General features: G+C 36.1%; 11 protein-coding genes across 11 annotated transcripts; 5 read left to right on the top strand and 6 right to left on the bottom strand.

The window, feature by feature from the left end:
• Positions 1-561: 561 nt before the first annotated feature.
• EV154DRAFT_416906 (uncharacterized protein) lies at positions 562-792 on the bottom strand (the record flags this gene model as incomplete). The annotated part of the gene is made up of 1 exon (XM_051595762.1): positions 562-792. A coding segment is annotated over one exon (231 nt), but the record flags the coding sequence as incomplete, so codon positions are not given.
• Positions 711-1594, bottom strand: EV154DRAFT_151166 (uncharacterized protein). Its single transcript, XM_051594110.1, has 4 exons — positions 1500-1594; positions 1332-1442; positions 1112-1255; positions 711-1059 (listed from the first exon to the last, which is right to left on the bottom strand). The coding sequence occupies exons 2-4, from the start codon at positions 1432-1434 to the stop codon at positions 857-859; spliced, it is 450 nt and encodes a 149-aa protein (XP_051459820.1). The 5' UTR covers positions 1435-1442; positions 1500-1594; the 3' UTR covers positions 711-856.
• Positions 1595-5469: 3875 nt separating this feature from the next.
• On the top strand, positions 5470-6129 carry EV154DRAFT_461127 (60S ribosomal protein L38). The gene is made up of 3 exons (XM_051597539.1): positions 5470-5486; positions 5817-5877; positions 5942-6129. Exons 1-3 carry the CDS (start codon positions 5484-5486, stop codon positions 6085-6087), a joined length of 210 nt encoding a protein of 69 aa, XP_051459819.1. The 5' UTR covers positions 5470-5483; the 3' UTR covers positions 6088-6129.
• EV154DRAFT_501912 (CTLH/CRA C-terminal to lish motif domain-containing protein) lies at positions 6089-7230 on the bottom strand. Its single transcript, XM_051600748.1, has 5 exons — positions 7208-7230; positions 6899-7088; positions 6801-6818; positions 6700-6732; positions 6089-6641 (listed from the first exon to the last, which is right to left on the bottom strand). The coding sequence occupies exons 2-5, from the start codon at positions 7026-7028 to the stop codon at positions 6136-6138; spliced, it is 687 nt and encodes a 228-aa protein (XP_051459818.1). The 5' UTR covers positions 7029-7088; positions 7208-7230; the 3' UTR covers positions 6089-6135.
• On the top strand, positions 7174-8629 carry EV154DRAFT_461123 (rab11 protein). Its single transcript, XM_051597538.1, has 7 exons — positions 7174-7309; positions 7406-7460; positions 7519-7680; positions 7796-7829; positions 7901-8094; positions 8157-8237; positions 8303-8629. The coding sequence occupies exons 2-7, from the start codon at positions 7424-7426 to the stop codon at positions 8428-8430; spliced, it is 636 nt and encodes a 211-aa protein (XP_051459817.1). The 5' UTR covers positions 7174-7309; positions 7406-7423; the 3' UTR covers positions 8431-8629.
• A 169-nt stretch (positions 8630-8798) lies between these two features.
• EV154DRAFT_461122 (delta-6-fatty acid desaturase) lies at positions 8799-10465 on the top strand. Its single transcript, XM_051597537.1, has 4 exons — positions 8799-8832; positions 8905-9084; positions 9157-9586; positions 9669-10465. The coding sequence occupies exons 1-4, from the start codon at positions 8817-8819 to the stop codon at positions 10429-10431; spliced, it is 1389 nt and encodes a 462-aa protein (XP_051459816.1). The 5' UTR covers positions 8799-8816; the 3' UTR covers positions 10432-10465.
• A 549-nt stretch (positions 10466-11014) lies between these two features.
• EV154DRAFT_417114 (uncharacterized protein) lies at positions 11015-11907 on the bottom strand (the record flags this gene model as incomplete). Its single annotated transcript, XM_051595769.1, has 3 exons — positions 11015-11220; positions 11437-11653; positions 11830-11907. 3 exons carry the CDS (start codon positions 11905-11907, stop codon positions 11015-11017), a joined length of 501 nt encoding a protein of 166 aa, XP_051459815.1.
• Positions 11908-12799: 892 nt separating this feature from the next.
• Positions 12800-13272, bottom strand: EV154DRAFT_561397 (telomere-capping, CST complex subunit-domain-containing protein; the record flags this gene model as incomplete). The annotated part of the gene is made up of 3 exons (XM_051605669.1): positions 12800-12910; positions 12993-13131; positions 13187-13272. 3 exons carry the CDS (start codon positions 13270-13272, stop codon positions 12800-12802), a joined length of 336 nt encoding a protein of 111 aa, XP_051459814.1.
• A 642-nt stretch (positions 13273-13914) lies between these two features.
• On the top strand, positions 13915-16641 carry EV154DRAFT_501861 (uncharacterized protein). The gene is made up of 9 exons (XM_051600747.1): positions 13915-13937; positions 13994-14319; positions 14401-14519; positions 14577-14635; positions 14703-14849; positions 14914-15083; positions 15161-15400; positions 15478-15718; positions 15798-16641. The coding sequence occupies exons 2-9, from the start codon at positions 14212-14214 to the stop codon at positions 16160-16162; spliced, it is 1449 nt and encodes a 482-aa protein (XP_051459813.1). The 5' UTR covers positions 13915-13937; positions 13994-14211; the 3' UTR covers positions 16163-16641.
• On the top strand, positions 16590-17863 carry EV154DRAFT_501859 (uncharacterized protein). The gene has a single exon (XM_051600746.1). The coding sequence runs from the start codon at positions 16637-16639 to the stop codon at positions 17750-17752; it is 1116 nt and encodes a 371-aa protein (XP_051459812.1). The 5' UTR covers positions 16590-16636; the 3' UTR covers positions 17753-17863.
• Positions 17807-18968, bottom strand: EV154DRAFT_561394 (PLC-like phosphodiesterase; the record flags this gene model as incomplete). The annotated part of the gene is made up of 4 exons (XM_051605668.1): positions 17807-18352; positions 18441-18673; positions 18754-18861; positions 18929-18968. 4 exons carry the CDS (start codon positions 18966-18968, stop codon positions 17807-17809), a joined length of 927 nt encoding a protein of 308 aa, XP_051459811.1.
• Positions 18969-19039: the final 71 nt, after the last annotated feature.

Below are 19039 nucleotides of genomic sequence, written 5' to 3'. Positions count from 1 at the left end.
TTAAATAGTGCGATTTTAGTACAACACAATCAGTGATCAAGGTAATTGATTTATGACTGTATTTGTTTTACCTTTGGTTTTCAAGAGACCGAGAATCAAAATACGTTTCAAATCCTCCAACGGTGCACACATCTCTTGTTTGAAGCCTTGTATAACTATCTTGAATGTTTGTGGTTGCGCGGCTTCGAAGTTCGTATCTTCTTTGCCATTCCATGCCGGAGCGGTCCCTGTCGTCATTAAAATAAAACATCACTGGATGAATCATATGCTTTATTTCATGCTCTATACTTACTTGTAAGATGGGTTGGTTATTTTGAATGAATGTTGTTTAATGAGCTGCTTATTTTGTAAAAGCTCTTCTTCGCAATCAACCGCACATATGATATCACGAACACCTATAAAAATAATCACGTATATGAATTCATTAAAATATTACCATATCGGGATAGACATTTTACATTGCAGATATACCTGGATCAATTCCAATGATGCGATCTTCCATTGTGATACCTGTGGGATTTTTGGATAATGGGTACAGGCCTTTGTCTTTTCCTGCGAGGTTCATGTTTCGTTTTTTTGGAAATTGACACTTTCTTTGTCCGTTGGAACCCAGTCTGTTTTGATTTTTTTTTCGAAAAGCACGGAAACCATATGTCCATCCGTATTTATACTGAAAGCAAACCTCGTTTGGGCAGGATTTTCCACCTCAAGTGTAGTAGAATCACTATGCCCCAAGACTCTTTGTCTTTGAACTTTACGTAAATCGAACATATTTTTCCACAGTCCTTCACGGAAATGAAAATCACGATAATATTCAATCTAAATTGATACTTGAAAATAAGATGATCGTTGAAAATCAACGCAGGAGGTATAAAATAATTTGTTCCATCTTCGTCTTCATTTTGTTGATTTTTATCAAATGCGACTTCAAATAGTCCGTACATAACCTGGGGTCCGGTGTAGCGTGTATGCACGATAGAATCGGACGCGGCAGGAAGAAGACTCCACGTTTTGGGCATCCAGTTCTCATCACTGAGACACTTCTGCAAGAGACGGAAGCTAAATCTTAAATATGAATAAGGCGTCTGTATGACTTTTTTGTAATCATTACTATTGTCGTAATTTTGCCCTGCGAATTCATCTTCGTAAATTATCAAAATTGCATTGTACAGTTCTTCAAATACAGGTATGATAGTAGTAATGTTCACATTTTCAAAAGACCGATGCTGGACAACTCCCGTAGCGGCTATTTTAGCTATAACGTATAGGTTCATTAATAACTAACAAGAATACATAAAACTTTTTATATAATAATATTAGAAACTATTTACCTATCGTCTTCACTGCAACTCTTTGGTTAACGTGAGCTTGATGATGATTTAGAAAGGCCGCAAAAACACGAATTATCCATAATTTAGAATTCAGCAAGTGCATCCCAACATCTACATTTTCGAAAGTAATGAGCCTTAGCTTTCCAAAGTCTAGGTACACATATTTACTTAGAACAGTGGTTGCTGTAAATGTTCTTGAAAGGCCATATTGAACATTATCTAGTTCTGGAAGCTCGTCCAGATTCTCATTTGCATCATCTTGTCTCTGTTGGATTTAGTTAAATCTTTCGACATTATCTAGAATGCACTGTTCGTAGTTCTATGAAAAAAAAAAAATTTGAATTTTCTTGAACTATGTAGTCTTATCAATTTTTACAAAGAGTTGTACTTACCACCCTTGCGCTCAAGTTTTGAGGATCTCGACAAACTCTTATGAACAAATGAGACCAAAAAGTTTCCGATGTAATCTGAGGAGCATTTGTGCTGAAAGTTAGTAATTGAAGACTTTTATTGAGAAGCTCGCGTACGTTTCTGAATTGACGGTCAAATGATTTAGTAATATCCGCACAGGTTTGAATCATACGCGACATCATATCCATTATTAGCCAAACCTGGACATTATCTTCTTGAATAACTGCAGCATTTTCTGCGATGTAGGCTTCGTGTATTTGATTCGTTGCTCCTATTGGGAAATGTCTAGACCTCCGTATTTTTTTCAAACGAATTTTTTTTTATACTACTTACAGAAATTCTGGCCAGAAGACCAGCAGGCCAGTATGTTTGCACCTATTTAAAATGCATCCCTGCTATTTACAGTTTGTGAGTTTTAAAAACTCAAGAACTCTGCCTAGGAGGTCACCTTCCTATAGCAAAGACTAGCCGCAGCCGGGATATCACAATATATCTTTTTCAATTTAGCTTCTTTTCAAAGAAACAAGAGTCGCTACTAAACAAACCTTTTTACTTGGTCGGTTCCTTCCATACGATAAAAGAAGTATGTTAAGGGAAAAGAAAAGAAGAAGAATAAAGTGTGTGAACCAGCTTTATTTATAGATAAACAAGCTTATGTCAGGATGATTTCATTTGTCTATTTTATCATCCATAATGTATGAGCCTTTACTTAAAATAGAAACACTTGCAAAAACCTCCCAAGCAAGTCAGAGCTTGGTAATTGTCTATCTGCGTTCCAGTAGTGAAGCAGATTTTATGGAAAACAGAAATCGATCATCCTATGAAGTTTAGATGATATGGCATGTCAATCGACGTGTAGACCATCGCGTGATTCTAAAAAATACGTTTGAAAAAAATACGGAGTTCTAGACATTGCCCTCCTATTGTGCGCTCAAGCAATGTACGTGACTGTAAAAGTTCTTGGTTGTTGGGTTCAAATGTTAACGCTTCATTTGATCTTCGTTCCAAAGAGTGTAACGATTGAATTGTATTTCTGTGTTCGACTATTGTATCGATGGTAAGTCTTGCAACATGTTCAAATTGTGGAAGCAAAAGATTTAATCTTTGCGTCAGATTTGGGAGGTACATTTCGTAGACACCCTCAAATGTGCCTACAGTTGTACTGGTGCGTACAACAGCGTCATCAATACGATTTAATTCTTGCTTTAATATGAGTATAATCTGTAAAAGATTTGTATTCGCTGTGTCAATGGTGATATCAATTTCCAGTACTTCATTAATAATGGCATTTATGTTGTCCAGCCGAAGAGTTTTGATTTTGAAGTGACGCAGCCTCTCTCATAAAGATTTGTCTTGCAATTTCATCCATTTGTTGAATATTTTCAGTAGGAAAAACGGCAAGAATATCGCGAAAGATTACCCAGATGTAAGTTGTACACAACCATAGCAGTTGATATTTCTCTCAATCTTACAGAGCTGTTCATGGTAGATTCTTGCATACGTAATTGCTCATTTGTGAGATAATTCAAGCACAAAAATAACGCAAAATCAAAGGAGTCCTTACGGATTCGAGAATGCTTTTCAGCAATTTCACGAAAGAGTTGCTACACATATATGATTAATTAAATAAGAACCACACAATTTCTATTAATCCCAAGCTCAATATATACCTTGTAACTTCTATAGTTATTCCTCAATAATGTATAAATTTTACATTTTCTACTAAAATAACCATGTTGAGGACTCCCGTTTGTAGGGACAGTCTCACCACCAGGTGGAGGAGGCGGAGGAGGATCCAAAGTGTCAGTAGACATGGTATCAGTACGTTTTTGCAAATTTTTTTAAATCTTAACGATTATTTTCATCCTTCTCGTCATAAAAAAAAAAAAAAAAATTCCTTTCTCTTGACAAGACAACCGGACTTGGACTAGCATTTATTACAAGTGCTTATCGACGAACAGCAGGACTTCATCACGGGAACATGTAGTAAGATGGAGTTCGCCTGGTCTGCTTAATTCATTGAGACTTGGACTCTTTCCCAGTATCGACGAAAGCCTGTTCAAATTTATTTTGAAGCGCTGTCCATGGATTAATATTGTCTATTACAACTATGATTCAAGATTCTTTTCATCAAGCCCATGGGAAGTATAATGTTGATTTTGAAATTGTTTATATTGTACACTAACTCCGGGTTTTTATTTACCAAGATTGTGTACCCTTTCATGTTAATTGAGCCATGCATTAGACCCGGGATGTTGGCCTCATCCAATCAGGAGATTGTTATCCTTATGTTGCGGGGAGTCATCAAGTACTACAGTCTCATTACATTTGAAAACACATAATAAAACCATAAAATAGGTAAATTCATTATTATAGATGGGTCTATTTTTAAACGTATTTTATCTAACCAACCAGCATGAACACCTGTGTGTATACATTAACGGAAGAAATAGATATTCTTCTTTAGATTGACTTGTGTTGTAGTAGCACGGGACTGATTGTATTGTCTGCTTTATAATAAAGTAAAATCACTTGTCTTGAATTACCAAAAGGGTTTTTGATATATTGGTTTACTAGGAATGTGCTAGAGACAAATTGATAAAATGATGAATAACAGATCCAGGGCTAGTAAGCAGGGAATTGCAATAAAACATCACCCTAAAGTGTAAACATAAAGTTCATAAGATATAGAAGAATCACATTAAAAAGATGAGATTTGGGGGAAAAAGTGAGATTAAAGCTAAGCGAAAAGAAGACTGCTGGGTGCGTATAAAAAGTTGCGTATAAAACGACAGCTTCCAGCCGCACTGTACCTATTTCTATAGACATTAAATAAAATGATCAACATTGGTGGGGCTTATTATACAAGTCATCTGAGACTGATTGGCATAAGTGTTTTATATAAAAAAGGAGGTCTGAAAGTTGAAATGATATCTAACATATACACTGGTACTTGCATATTACACATCAGGGTGTATCACATGGAAAAGGATGACCTATTGACAGCATGACTCTATTCCTTTTGAGTAAATGGCTTTTATCATAAAGAGGGGGTATCATAAAGCGTCTTCTTTACAAGGCGGGGGAGGTAGGTCTCATGATGAACTAAAATTAAACAAATAAAAGGACCAGAAGAAGGGTGGTGGCTTCCAAGTAAAGCTTAAAGTATAAAAAATGTATATACTTGTTTGGTGTGGGAAGAAACACACTGAGATGAGAGAATCAGCTGTAAGTGAACTCTTGTCATACAAAAAAGTTGTGCTCCTGTCCCTCCTTTTTAATTGTTTGCGATCCGTTGTTGTGATCTTCGTTGTATAATTGTTCTTTTTTTTTTGTGATTTTCTCAAGTAAAGATAAATCACAATGTATAGAAACATCTCACCCTTTCTTTTTCTTCAAAACAAGTAATTCCCTGCGAGTAAAGAGTGCTACTCTTATTAAAGAAGAATAAATTCAAAAAGAGACGAGGGTGTAGATCTCGAGTCAATATCAAGTGATCTGCTTTGGTTTGGGTTAGGGTGAAAATCATGCATTTTTTTTAAAGAAAAATGTCCGGACCGGACAAGATACTTTTCGGGGGTGGTTTGGGTTGAGGATGTGTGTGGGGCGGTGCCGTGTGCGTGTGTGTGTGTGTGGCAGAGGGTAGAGCTGACAGGCAGACTCAGTGAGGGGGGGGGGGGTTAATAAAGAGAAGGCCAAAGGGCAAGATGTTAGGATCTTTCTCTTTCCGAACATACCGCTATGGTAAGCTATCCTTCCATAGATCTCTTTTCCTTTATAAACACACAGAAACGGATGGATGATATCAACACATATAGACACACCTAAAAAAAAAAAAAAAAATATGATGAAAAAGAGAGAGAGTGCATAGAACAAACAACTCATTAAAAATGTTTGAATTCAACCATGGACGAATGCATACACGACTCCTGGACACACACTCCCCTTTTATGTTTTTTTTTGCAGCAGCATCACACACACTCTCTCTCTTTTCTTTCATGGTGTGCTGCTTGCATCTGTTTCTTTGTAGTTGGAAGGGAAAAGTTTGGAGCATTGACTAAATGAATTCTATAGCCTCAACAAATTAAGGATATCAAGCAATTCCTCGAGATTGCCCGTAGAAAGGATGCTCAATGTAAAGTATATAATGTGTCAGTGATTGATGAAGAGATACTAATGGGTTTTTTATTTTGTTTTAGCCGCTCGCATCAAGAAGAACAGTGATTCCATCAAGTTCAAGGTTAGATGTTCCAAGTATCTTTATACTCTTGTTGTTAAGGACAAGGCAAAGGCCAGCAAGCTTAGACAATCTCTTCCCCCTGCTCTTACCGTTGTCGAGATCTAAGTTCTCTCTTCAAAAATAAATTTGCCTTTTTTTTTTTTTATTATTTTTTTAAATAGCCATTTTTTCTCGTTGAGTGAGTATGGTAGGAGAATTAATAATGGATTGCTCAAGTTCCTCCTGTACTAAAGCGTACTGTCTCGAGAGTTTTTCGATGGAGGTTTGGATAGGTAATTGTGATTGAGCCAAGAGGACATGGTTGACTTCTTTGGCCAGTTGTTGTCGTCGTTCCTGTGTTAATAAATGCTTGGATTGAGATTGATAAGGGTCTACATAGGCAATGAGTGCCGTGACTTCTTTGACTTGCGACTCCTTCCATGGGTTATTGGCTGGTTTTAAGTGAAGTTGGGCATACCGAATGGCCTCTAGTTCAGAGGAGGTTTTGATGATCTCTATAAAGCGTTGACATTTTAGCTTGAATAAAATCATGTGTAGTTTAGTGGCCTCGGGTGAGTCGTGTGGCTGTAAAATGTCCTGTGCTGCTAACACTGGGAAATGTTGATTGATTAGATCAAAGGCTAAAGGAATATCTCCCTTTTCAATCGCGTCTGTCAAGTCTGAGGGGGGCAAATAGTTTAGTCTTTTGTGTGTGTATTAAATAGAATATGCACTCACTTTTTCTGGCATCTAGTAATAACCACTGTTTCTCTATTTAGCAGTATTAGATAGGAAACAAAAAAAAACAAAAAAAAGAGAAAAAATCATGGTTCACTTACCAGTATCTAATAAATCTTCTGCATTTCAAAAAGAGAGAGAGAGAGTGTGTGTGTGTGTTATTTTTCCGTTGTGTGATAATTATTAGGGATTTACTTGCTCTTTTTTAAATTTCCTATAGCAGCACCGTTTTCTAATCGAGTCGTTTCGGTTAATAGAGCCTTTGCAGTTTTTTTAAAGCAATTGTGCATAAGATATTCAATGACAATAGATCGACATTCCGAGTCCATTTTAATACGTAAAAAAAAAAAAGAGATGAAGGAAGGAAAAAAAAAAAGAGATAGAAATTCCTGCAAAAATAAAGTCCGTAATAAATTAGAATTTTTTTTTTTTATTTATTTTTTTGGAATCATTCCTTTCAACCCCCCCCCCCCCTTTTTTTTTTAGGGGGGAAGAAGAGAGAACCTACCCTTTGGAAGAGTCGCTATGTCAAAAAAATAAAAAAAAAATAAAAACGTTATGATAGAGAAATAACCTTTTAGAAACACCAACAAAATTCTTTGTTGTACATGTATTCCGTGTTCCGCTTTTTTTTTTCTTTCTCTGCTATAAAAAAAAAAAAAAAGATTTTTTTAAAGTTATTTATCTTTTTTTTTTTTTTCACAAGTTATATAAAATATTCAAGATGAGCCGTGATGATGATTATGATTATTTATTCAAAGGTAACAAAAAAAGAGAGAGAAAGAGAAAGAAAGAGACATTAAATCAGGGAAAACACAGTTGTATTGATTGGTGACTCTGGTGTTGGTAAGACGAATCTCTTGGGTCGATTTACTCGTAACGAGTTTAATCTCGAGTCAAAGAGTACCATTGGTGTAGAGTTTGCCACAAGAAGCATTCAAGTGGACAACAAGGTCATCAAGGCACAAATATGGGATACTGGTAAGCACATGTCAAGGTTCATCTGAACAAAAAAAAAAAATTTTTTTTTTTCCCCTTTTTCTCTCTCTCTCTCGAGAAAGTGACACCAACACACACTTTTATTTTATTTTGATAGCTGGTCAAGAACGTTACAGAGCTATTACCAGCGCGTAAAGAATTTATACACACATATATGAAAGAGAGTCTAGTGATATTTAAAAAAATAATTATTTCTGTGTAGATACTATCGTGGTGCAGTGGGTGCATTGTTGGTATATGATATTTCAAAGCATTCTACATATGAAAGTGTCAGTCGTTGGTTAAAAGAGCTCCGTGATCATGCCGATTCCAATATTGTTATTATGCTTGTTGGCAACAAGAGCGATTTAAGACATCTGAGAGCAGTCCCTACCGATGAAGCCAAACAGTTTGCATGTAAAGAGATAAGAAGGCATCATTTCATATAGAGCCTATGACTAAACACTTTTTTTGCATAGCCGATAATGGTTTATCCTTTATTGAAACTTCCGCTCTCGATGCAACTAACGTCGAACTCTCCTTCCAAAGAATACTCACCGGTAAGAAAGTTTTAAAAAAGTGGCGTGGTTTAGAAATGAAAAAAAAACTAATCAGCTTGATTTAGAAATCTATCGTATTGTGTCCAATAAGGCTTTAGAAACATCAAATAACGCTATTAAGCCTACTGGCGGACAAACAATTCTTGTGTCTCAATCTCCTGATGATCAAAAGCCTGCCGGTGGATGTTGTTAAATAGTTAATAATAATAGTTAGTAGTAATAGTAATAATAATAATATCAAAAGAAAAAAGAGTGATGCCATGTGAAAGTATCATGCGTACCGAAAAAAGAGTTTATATATGTCTTCCCCCTTTCTTTATTCGGCATTTTTACTAGTGATCCAAATATAAACAAAAAAAAAAAAAAAAAATTACCCAGGGAACCCGTTATCGAATTGGTTGATTGGACAATGAAATTAGTCCAATCAGGGTAACCACGATTGTACCTGAATGGCTCGTTTCCTCATCTTAATTGAAGCACCGAAATAATAGATATAAAAAATAAATAAAATAAACCGGATAGGAATAATTCAACTTTACTCCTCCTTTTTTCTTTCTTTTTTTTTTTTTTTCTTATACTATGACTGCATCCAGAGGTAAACCCACTTAAAAAAAAAAAAAAAAAAAATAATGAGCAGCATAATAATAAACAAACTGTGTGACGCTAGAGCCCCAAACATTTAGCAGAAAAGAGTTTGAAAAGATCAATCAACAGGTCAAGGATGGTGATAAAGACGCAAAGAAATACATTGTGATTGATAATAAGCTTTACGATGTCACTGATTTTGTCGAAGATCATCCTGGTGGACAAGATGTTTTGTTGACCCATGTAGGCAAAGATGCTTCAGGTAAACTAAAAAAGTGCTTCAACCCAACCCCCCAAAATATATGTTTAAAATAAACTTTTTTTTTTTTATTAGATGTCTTCCATGCCATGCATCCTGATTCAGCCTACGAAATTTTGGGAAATTATTATGCTGGTGATTTAGAACCTTTACCAGCTTCGGTCGATAAACAAGTTGAGAATTCAGCTCAATTTGCTGCCGAAATTCGTGAATTGCGTGATAATCTTCGTAAGGAAGGTTATTTCCATTCTAGCAAACTCTTTTACGCTTATAAGGTCTTTTCTACCTTGGGTCTCTGTGCTGCTGGTCTCAGTCTTTTATATGCCTACGGTCGTACCTCCACTCTTGCTGTTGTCGCTTCTGCCTTCATCGTCGGTATCTTTTGGCAACAATGCGGTTGGTTGGCTCATGATTTCGGTCATCATCAATGCTTCCAAGACCGTAAATACAATGATATTTTGGTTGTTTTCCTTGGTAACTTTTGTCAAGGCTTTTCATTATCATGGTATATAAAAAAAATTATATGAAATACGCATGGGTCGGAGACACTAAAAAAAATTTTTTTTTCTTTTTATTGTTATTCACAGGTGGAAAAATAAGCACAATACACATCACGCAAGTACTAATGTTCACGGCCAAGATCCCGATATCGATACCGCACCCGTTTTGTTATGGGATGAATATGCTTCTGCCGCCTTTTACGGTGCTTTAGATGAAGAGCCTACCATGATGTCACGTTTTATTGCTGAAAATGTCTTGCCTTACCAAACCCGTTATTATTTCTTTGTGCTTGCCTTTGCTCGTTTCTCCTGGGCTGCTCAATCGTTCATCTATTCTTTCAACACGGGTGCCATTAATAAGTCTGCAGCACTCAACCTCTACGAACGTACCTCTCTTGTTTTACATTGGGTTATTTTCAGTTATGCTACGATTGCCTGGAACAGCAGCATTTACAACATGATCTTGTTCTTTTTGATTAGTCAAGCTACTACGGGTTACACACTTGCACTTGTATTTGCTTTAAACCATAACGGTATGCCAGTTATTTCTGCAGAAAAGGCAGAGACCATGGAGTTCTATGAGATTCAGGTCGTGACAGGTCGTGATGTGTCTCTTTCCCCCTTAGGTGACTGGTTCATGGGTGGTTTGAACTATCAAATTGAACATCACGTCTTTCCCAACATGCCTCGTCACAACCTTCCCAAGGTGAAGCCCATGGTAAAGGCCTTGTGTCAAAAATACGATATTTACTATCATGATACAGGTTTCATTAAGGGTACTTTGGAAGTATTAAAGACTTTAGACGTTGCTTCAAACATGTCTTTACAATTAAGCAAAAAGGCATTCTAAATAAAAAAATAAAAAAAACTTTCTTATACCACATAAAATATCATCCATCAATTTTTATTATATGACTTATTGCCACATGCCAACTTTTACACATGAGAAAATTATGTGATAATCAAACCTCCCCTCGTCCCTTTTTTAATCTATAAATACAGCCCATTTCTCTCCATTCACAATCAAACCCTTTTTTATTATTATTATACATCTTATTTTATGCCAAATCCTTCACAATCATTCCTGGAACTCATTGTTCAAATCAAATCGAAATTCACACCCCATCACCACCATCATCAAATATCAACAAGGAGGACAGAGCCTACTGCTTTTGAAAGCTCCTACGTCTCTTTTCCTGACTACATGTCGATTCGACCTCAGCTGATGGATACAATAGCTGTGCCGTCCTTTTGTAATGAGCCTCATATCAAACCTATCTGGGTACTCTAATCTATTATATACCATTCTTTTTATTATTATTTTCATTATCTATTGCATTTTGCATTTTTTTTTTTTTTTTTTTTGTTTCTGTAAATAAAATGTTGCCTTTTTTTTGTGTGTGTGTGTCCCCCGCATGTGATTATTGTGCAAACTATATCATAACAATAATGTTTAGCGTTATCTTTTTTTTTTTTTTTAAAAAACCGCATATAAAAATACTCACGTAGTTGCTAGGAATGATACCAATTGCACCATTTTGTTTACGTGCTTGCCACCAGTTGCCTTTTCGATCCACAATCTCTAATATCTCTCCCTTTTCAAAATTCAATTCGTTGGGATCTTCTGCACTTGCATGGTCTGCAGTAAAAAAATAGAGTTAATTTTTTTTTTTTGAGGTCTCTCTTTCTTATTACATATAAACATTATTTACATGCATGAAGAGCCTGCACTTTTTCATTAAATTCTACTGGTGTCTTTCTCACCGCTTCTATAAAAATTTTGTTACCCCCCAAAAAAAAAGAGGATAAGTGTCAAAAAATAGGTAAATAAATGGAGAGAAGTAAAATACTTTACGAAGGGGTCGCATAATGGCATTGGAGGGTAAGGACTGGTCCATTTTTTCAGAGTAATAGGGAGTGGGTTCATAGACAGGATGATGAGCCAATTGGCCAAGCCAGGTCTGTCGATCACTACCGATGACTAATAGCCACAAGTACTGGACCGTCACAAGCATAATGTATCCCGCAACGTAGGCACTAGCCGGCACTTTAGGGATCGATGTCTTGGTGTACTGCACCACATAATCAATCTGAATGGTTAATAAAGGGATACTAGAGGCTAAAAAAGCTGCCATCTATATATAAAAAAAAAAAAAGTTTTGTCGGGGTGAAGAATTTAGATCCCATGCCATTTTTGTATATATATGTGTGTGTGTGGGGGGGTTGTTATAGTATCCATTTACTTTACAGCTAATCGATAGTGTTGCATAGAGCCAGACATAAATACAACCAGATGTCCAATGATAATACAGAGTTGATAGATCATGACCCACCAAGCTCCATTTAATACTTTCAGTATACAAGCCCCTCCAAATGCAACAGACCAACCAGTCTAAAATAACATTTTTTTAGTGTGAGTTTTTTATTGTAGTTTAGTGCGTTAAGAAAAAAAAAAGAGAGAGTTTTTACCAGGGCAAGTATACTTGTCGCCCATATAAATGGTTTTTGTTTAAAGTGAGATTTAGGCATATCAAAAAGAAGTTGCAGAGAAAAAAAAAAAGAGAGAGAGAGAGAGAGAAAGGGATCTTTTGTTTTTGGACCTCATTCAATCACCCACTGCAACTTGTCTGTTTTCTTTATTATTGTTAATTTGAAAAACCTCGGAATTTACGGAGTTTACACATTTTTTACACACATTTCCCATCAAACTTGTTTCTTTGCTCTTCCCCCCCCCCTTTTTTTTTTGTTCAAGGGGTTGGGAGACACCAAAAAAAAAAAAGGTTTTATTCCTGACCAGACCCTTTTTTGACAGCAAGCCATACTAAAAAGATTTTCATTTTGGCACGTTTTGAAATAAACCAAGCTAAAATAAAAAAACATGTCATCCCATGTGTGTATGTGTGTCTGGCGTATTGGAGAGATCGACCGATAACAATGCCATCCAGTTTTCTTTTTTTTTAAGAAAAACAAAAAAAAGTGTCGTTTTTAATGCTGTTGTCACATTATTTATATAAATGAAAAAATATATGTAAAGGCAATGTAAAAAAGAGGTGTTTAAACAAACATTCATTACACAATAAGGGGTGCAAACCGTGCACCACATGCATGATTTATTTTTATTCCGATCGGCTGTTAAGTCATGACACATACACTTTTTTTTTTTTAAAATGAAAAAAAAAAAAAGTTTATTAAATTTCATGCCGAGTTCTTTCATTTGTTTAGCCTGTGGATGCATTTCGAAGTCTGACCACACGTTCATATAAATCCAACTCAATTGTATTCACAATACGCACGATTCGTGCTTGGATACGTAGCATACCAAATGTTGCCTTTTTTGTTGTCGTTATTAAAAACAGTCGTATCTCCCCCCTCACACACACACACACACACCTTTTTCTTTCTTGTTCATACCTCATCAATTACTTCACCAATACATTGTACGATATCTCCAATGGCTGGTAGAGTTGATAGTAATGCTGTATCTACTTCGGCTTCATACGTGTCATATCGCATCACCGCCATTTGTGTATCTTGGTCATATTTCTTCCAGCTATTCAAAAACTTTTAAGTACGCAACAACAACGACTTTTGTCACCGATCCTTACATGCCTGTTAAGCGAACTGATTCTCCTTTTACACACTTGTCTAAATCTCCAAATGGCACTAATCTTGCAGAGACTACTCCTTCCATGATTGTTGTTGTTAAAAAAAAAAAGAGAAAATATGTTTAAAATCAGTCACAGTGTCCAAAAGCTTTTTTTATGATAAATTCGGAGCATGACAACAATAAGCTAATGACACTCTGGCTTGACCTGTCAATATATATATACATATAAAAAAGTAGTACTGATACCAGACTCTTTTTCGCAAAAAAGAGGAGCTTTTAGAAATAATCATTGTCTTTTCACATACACACACACACACATAGGATGGACAATAAAAGTTTTGTTCTTTTTTTTTAAAAAACCCCCCCCCCCCACTAAAAACAAATAGTGCTATGCCAAAGAGATTCATCAAAGGTGCTTTCGCCCCCAAAACCCGGAAATATCTTTTTTTTTTTTATCACTCTCCGAAATTTCGAGTGCATTTTATTATTTGATAGTTCATATGGCAAATAAATAAAAAAGGAACCCTTTTTCTGTTTTTTTTTTTTTTTTTTTGTCTTTCTGTTCATTAATCCTTTCATTCGACAAAAAAAGATGCCTGTTGCAGTACCTCGTCAATTATTTGTCCAATTTATCGAGCAAGGCGTAAAGAAAGGTTTACTTTCCAACCTAGTCCAAACTTTAGATGGAGAAAGTTACCTTCATGTAGACTATTTAAAAGATGCCATTTCGAAACTTGTCGAGGATGTGGGTAAGTTTATGTCATTGCGCCCTTACTTTATTTAAACACACCTCTCTTTTTTACAGAAAAAACAAATATCGAGAAATTAGCCGAGATATTGATGGTAGAGCAAGAAACCATTGAAAAAGCCATCGAAGAATTATTAACTACAAAGGACTGGACTGTCATGGATGATTTAGTACTTACACCGTAAGCACACATTTTTTTTTTTTTAAGTAATATATAGCGGGTCTTCCCATTTTCCGTTCTCAAAAAAAAAGTGGCGTTGCATTGTAGTACCTTTATGAAAGCCTTAAGAGTTAAAGTGGAATCACATCTACGTGCCGTAGGTTCCATCTCCATTGTACTCTTATCACAGCAAATGAAATTACCTTACAGCTTACTAAAATTGGTAAACAAACCCCCCAACCAAAAAGTTTTTTTCTGTCACCCACACAAATTTAAACTTTTTTTTTTTTTTTGCTTATTTTAGGTTACCATGGATCATGAGGATTATATTCGTTACAACCAAATACCCGATGTGATATCTACAAGAGAGTATATCGATGATTGTAAATCAAACATACGCACTGCATTGGAGACCACAGACGAGTAAGTCGTTTTTTTTTCTTCTGTTTTTTTTAGAATCATGCTTGACATCCTAGTTAGACCACTTGTCATGTTTAAGCTTCAAAAATCACTCAATATTCAAGAAGACATGTTTTACTGTAAGTTATACTCACTTTTAAAGTCTATCAATCACACCTTACCTCTTAAAAAAAAATATATATATAGTATTGCTGGAACATATCGTTAAAGAAAGTACATTCACATTGGGTACACTTCGAGGAAAGAAAAGCAGAGCGATATTTGAGCCAAAGAGTTACAAGGATGGACAAATAGCGCTCATTCAATCCATCTTTGATTCCAATGAATGCATCAGTAAGTTTTTATATAATATATAGTCGAAAAACAAAAAGGATATTGACCTATGCGCTAAAAAAAGGCTTTCATACGATCGAAAACTTGTACCCTTATGCCAACGCAAAAGATATCATTGCCGATCATTATGACAGCACGACTTATTTTACACTCCATTCATGTCTTATTAAAAAATCTGTCAAGGAGAAAGCCAAGGATGCCTTAGAGTCAGCTACCGACTATTGTGATTTCAATGTAAAGTCTACTACGATCCAGAACAAAAAAAAAAAAAAAAAAAACTCAAAAAAAAAAAACGTTTTTTTGTTTTGTAGGATCATTTGCCGCCTAATTTAACATTTGATGATGTCAACAAGGTGATGGATATTGTCATGTCTGAGATCAATACTGACCACAAGCGATTGGTGATCTTGGAAGGAGGTTATGTGACGACACGAGAGTATATTGATAAGACGGTGTTGCGTACCCGAGATTATCTTTTAAATTTGGCAAGGACGTTAAAGCAAAAGAACTCGAGTGAAGTCTTATCCGCCACGAAAATGAGCCCTAGCTCGGTAAAAAAAAAAAATTAAGCCATTTTTAAAATGAGGAAAAGGAAACTTACATATAATTTTTTTTTTTTTTTTTGTAGATTGTAAAGGCGTTGGAAAGTACGGGGTGTCCATACAAGATTGCGGAAAAGATTGTACCTTACACACGAGTAGCCATTTTAAACCAATTTGCGGATATTTTACAAACACCGTTTATTGAAGCGCAGGAAATTGTGTCTGCAGATAAATGGGTTGTTCAGTACAAGGCACGGGAATTAGACACTGTTTTAAATCTGGGTCAATCCATTTATTACAATTACCAAGCGATTCAAGTATTCGGGGGTAAAAATAGATGTACATTTAGTTACTTTTTTTTGTTGGACGACTCATAAACAAGTGGTTCAATTTTTTTTTTTTTTAGATGGATCTGCTAAAAAGAGTCTAGAGAAATTCGTATTGAAAACCCAGTGTGTTGATTTTCTCTACCATCTTGTGATTTACACCATCTTGTCACAGTCATTTAATAAGGCAGAAGTGGCTGAATCTACTTCCTTGTGTATCACCATAGAGGATATTGAGAAACAAGCTATTTTGGACGCTAAACAACAAAAGTATGTGATCACGTATTTCATTCGAGAAAATGACCATAAATACGACAAGACTAGTATTGTTGAAATTGAAGAGATTCTCAAGAAGAAGAACCTCTCACTCTTCATTTCAGACATTTTAATAGAAGATAAACAACATTTATTTAAAAACTTGACAAGTCCCCAAACAAAAAGGTAAAAAGAAGTTTTCTTACATAGAAGCGGTAAAAAAAGACTTTTTCATGATTAAATTCTGTTTTGTTCATAGGGAAGCAAACAAGACGATTCAGAATCATTTGTACAATCAATTGGAAGGGTTGCAGATCTCTGCGAATTCAGCTCCCCAACTCGTGCACCTGACAACATTACTGTTTTTTCAAAAGATACACGGGATTCCGTTGTACGTATCAGGGAAATTTGTACCCGTCATCTTGAACGAGATCAAATCAAAATTGAATGAGAACGAACAGTTGTTATTGGAAACAGCGCACTTGTCAATTGTCAATCATGACCGTGATCAACATTTAGAGGATTATAAACAATTAAAGATGATTGGTATGAGTTACAAATAAAATCTCCTCACTGCATAAATAGTTTCCCTTTTTTTTTTTTTATATATATTTTTATTCCTTTCTCTCTCTCTCTTTCTCTTCCCTTCTTCTTTATAAATAGAATGGCACAAGAACTGGTTTTGCCAACAGAGATTATTTTAATCATTTCCAATTATCTACCATTCAAAACGTATGTTCAAATGTCCCAAACGTGTAAAACGATGCAGAATATTTTGACTACAACTCATGCTATAGGGTATTTAAATGCAAGATTTAAATTCGGTCATGATACGGGGTCACTTTTATTGTTTATTCATTATAATATCATCTTTGTCCCGTACAGTATTCAACGTATTGTTCTTCATCATTTCATCCAATCCACCGGACACAACTTTTCTTTTGCCATCCAGTGTTGGTCCATGATCCATGCCATCCACTGTGCCGACCCAGGTAGATTCATGACCCTCTTATTAACACGGGACAGCGAGGAGGAAAAACCGACACATGAAGGTGAACACAGACGAAAACGCATCTTACAACGCCAAACTTTATTCGCAAACACATTGATCGATAGCGTTATTCAATCTCAAATTCCTTTCAAAGCTCAAGTCTGTGGAGCAAAGACCTATCGGGCCGTCTTTGAAAGGCTCGTGAAGGCCGGTGATTTAAGAGCCGTTGAGAACTGTCTCAGAAGTTTGGGTTCACCCACTGAAGCCATCGATCTGTCCGATTCGGATTTCAATAGTCGCTACCCTTTACCATCATCACATCAGGAATGTGTCAAGAAACCGCTCAACATATCATGTGATATCCTATGCAGAACAAGTCAATATATTGGATTTAATGCTCATGACATGCGAATTACAACTGAAACACTCTTAAAAATGTATAATGTGAGAGTAAACAAAATATCAAGTCCCTTTATAAGTCGAAGTAATTTTTCTTCTTCTGTCTCTACCACCACACACAACAGAGCACCCCTTACCACCTCTCCTGCTTTTGCCGCCACCGCCGCTGCTGCTGCTACTACTACTGCTGCTACTACTGCGGATTCAACTGTTACTACGAATGCAACAAGGTATACACCGCCAATTCAAACAAACACACGATATCCCTCTACCCCACCTCCTGCTCCCACTTCTCCCCCAACCACCACCACCACTAGATATTCCCCTATGGCATCTTCTGGAAGACGCTATGGCTTAAGAAACAGTCGATGCTTTCATTATTTACGTTAACTTCATCAATCATCATAATAAAAAAAAAAAAACCTTTTTTTATTATTATTATTTCTATACTCCAATGACTTTCCAACTAGCAAAATGCATGACCTTGGTAACAAGATAAAGGTACGCTCTTCTTCTTTTGGAGGCAAGATAGGTATCTGAAGCCACAAACTGTTGGTATTCTTCCGGACCGTTTAAGGCCTTGGGAGCATGATGTACATTTTCCAACAGGACAAGCACGTTATCACCAATCACACCATCGACCTGCCACAACACACAGGTCTTCATCTGCAACGGATCATTGATGGTCCATGTAAACACGCGCTTGTTCCTTGCGTGAGCGTCCTTGATGAGCTCCTGACCGTCCCCACCCGCTAACGCGGCAAAGGGTAAACTAAGACAGTCCACCTGATCCAAAAAGTGGTGACGAGCCGCCGAAAGAGAGAGACCGATGAAACAGAGCTTGAATTGAGGAAATAAAGTTTGTGCCCGTGTCAGAAAGTCCACGTTCCAGATACCAATCACTAACTGGTCAAAGAGTTTAGGGTGTTGCGTCGTGTAGGTCTTTAATAGTTCACTTAGGACATCCAGAATTTCAATCGCATTATCGTACTATAAAATAGAGAGAAAGAGAGAGGTAAGTATAGATTATACTTCTAAAAAAAAAAAAAAAAAGCTTTTTTTGTATTATTATTATTACTTTGATATCCACAATCATGTATAGACCGTCAATAGCAGCGGCTTCAGGCTGGATCAATAACTCTAGAACATCAATGAAGCGGGGGATGGGTTGATGGGGTTCTGATTTAGTGGTGTAGCCATCGATTTGTCCATGCCAGTTACTTTCACTGACAGGTCCAAGACCAGTGCTTGTTCTGTTTAAAGTTAGATCATGCATCATGATAATCTCCTTGTCTTTGCTAAGACGAATATCTAGTTTTATTTAAATGGTTAAAAAAAATTTCCCTCTTTTTGAAGCAAAGTATGCATGCCACTTATTTTTTTTTTTTTACCTCCTTCCAGAGCCGTTGTGCCTGCTTTAACTGCATTTTCATATGAAATTAATGTATTTTCTGGGTTTTCAGCGGAAAATCCACGATGAGCAATAACGTCAGGGACACCTATTTTTTTTTTAAAAAAAAAAAAATTTTAGCTTAAGGGGGGGGGGTGACCTGAGGGTACACTTACGGATATTAAAATTAAGTTCTTTATTCAAAGCTTCAGTCATTGTTAAAAAGTAAAGGGTAATGAAGGAAAGAAAAAGAAACTTTTTCATTTTTTTTGGGAAGTATTTTTAGA

Source organism: Mucor mucedo (assembly GCF_025094135.1).
Source record: "Mucor mucedo strain NRRL 3635 chromosome Unknown EV154scaffold_25, whole genome shotgun sequence".
Lineage (NCBI taxonomy): Eukaryota > Fungi > Mucoromycota > Mucoromycetes > Mucorales > Mucoraceae > Mucor > Mucor mucedo.
The sequence above is the reverse complement of the archived record's forward strand: the minus strand, read 5'-3'. Positions and strand labels throughout refer to the sequence as shown.

Excerpts from the sequence above, each read along its gene's own strand:
- EV154DRAFT_501859 (XM_051600746.1), top strand. The coding sequence starts at position 16,637 with ATGGCACAAGAACTGGTTTTGCCAACAGAGATTATTTTAATCATTTCC.
- EV154DRAFT_461123 (XM_051597538.1), top strand. The coding sequence starts at position 7,424 with ATGAGCCGTGATGATGATTATGATTATTTATTCAAAG. Across the intron at positions 7,681-7,795 it reads GGCACAAATATGGGATACTG|CTGGTCAAGAACGTTACAGA; the intron begins GTAAGCACATGT and ends TTATTTTGATAG. Across the intron at positions 8,238-8,302 it reads CTTCCAAAGAATACTCACCG|AAATCTATCGTATTGTGTCC; the intron begins GTAAGAAAGTTT and ends AGCTTGATTTAG.
- EV154DRAFT_461127 (XM_051597539.1), top strand. Across the intron at positions 5,878-5,941 it reads CCGTAGAAAGGATGCTCAAT|CCGCTCGCATCAAGAAGAAC; the intron begins GTAAAGTATATA and ends ATTTTGTTTTAG.
- EV154DRAFT_501912 (XM_051600748.1), bottom strand. The coding sequence starts at position 7,028 with ATGGACTCGGAATGTCGATCTATTGTCATTGAATATCTTATGCACAAT. Across the intron at positions 6,642-6,699 it reads ATTACTAGATGCCAGAAAAA|ACTTGACAGACGCGATTGAA; the intron begins GTGAGTGCATAT and ends TGCCCCCCTCAG.
- EV154DRAFT_501861 (XM_051600747.1), top strand. The coding sequence starts at position 14,212 with ATGAAAGCCTTAAGAGTTAAAGTGGAATCACATCTACGTGCCGTAGGT. Across the intron at positions 14,320-14,400 it reads CTTACAGCTTACTAAAATTG|GTTACCATGGATCATGAGGA; the intron begins GTAAACAAACCC and ends TGCTTATTTTAG. Across the intron at positions 15,719-15,797 it reads AGCGATTCAAGTATTCGGGG|ATGGATCTGCTAAAAAGAGT; the intron begins GTAAAAATAGAT and ends TTTTTTTTTTAG.
- EV154DRAFT_461122 (XM_051597537.1), top strand. Across the intron at positions 9,085-9,156 it reads TGTAGGCAAAGATGCTTCAG|ATGTCTTCCATGCCATGCAT; the intron begins GTAAACTAAAAA and ends TTTTTTTATTAG. Across the intron at positions 9,587-9,668 it reads CAAGGCTTTTCATTATCATG|GTGGAAAAATAAGCACAATA; the intron begins GTATATAAAAAA and ends TGTTATTCACAG.
- EV154DRAFT_151166 (XM_051594110.1), bottom strand. The coding sequence starts at position 1,434 with ATGCACTTGCTGAATTCTAAATTATGGATAATTCGTGTTTTTGCGGCC. Across the intron at positions 1,256-1,331 it reads AGTTGCAGTGAAGACGATAG|CTAAAATAGCCGCTACGGGA; the intron begins GTAAATAGTTTC and ends TATACGTTATAG. Across the intron at positions 1,060-1,111 it reads AGGGCAAAATTACGACAATA|CTTCCGTCTCTTGCAGAAGT; the intron begins GTAATGATTACA and ends TTTAAGATTTAG.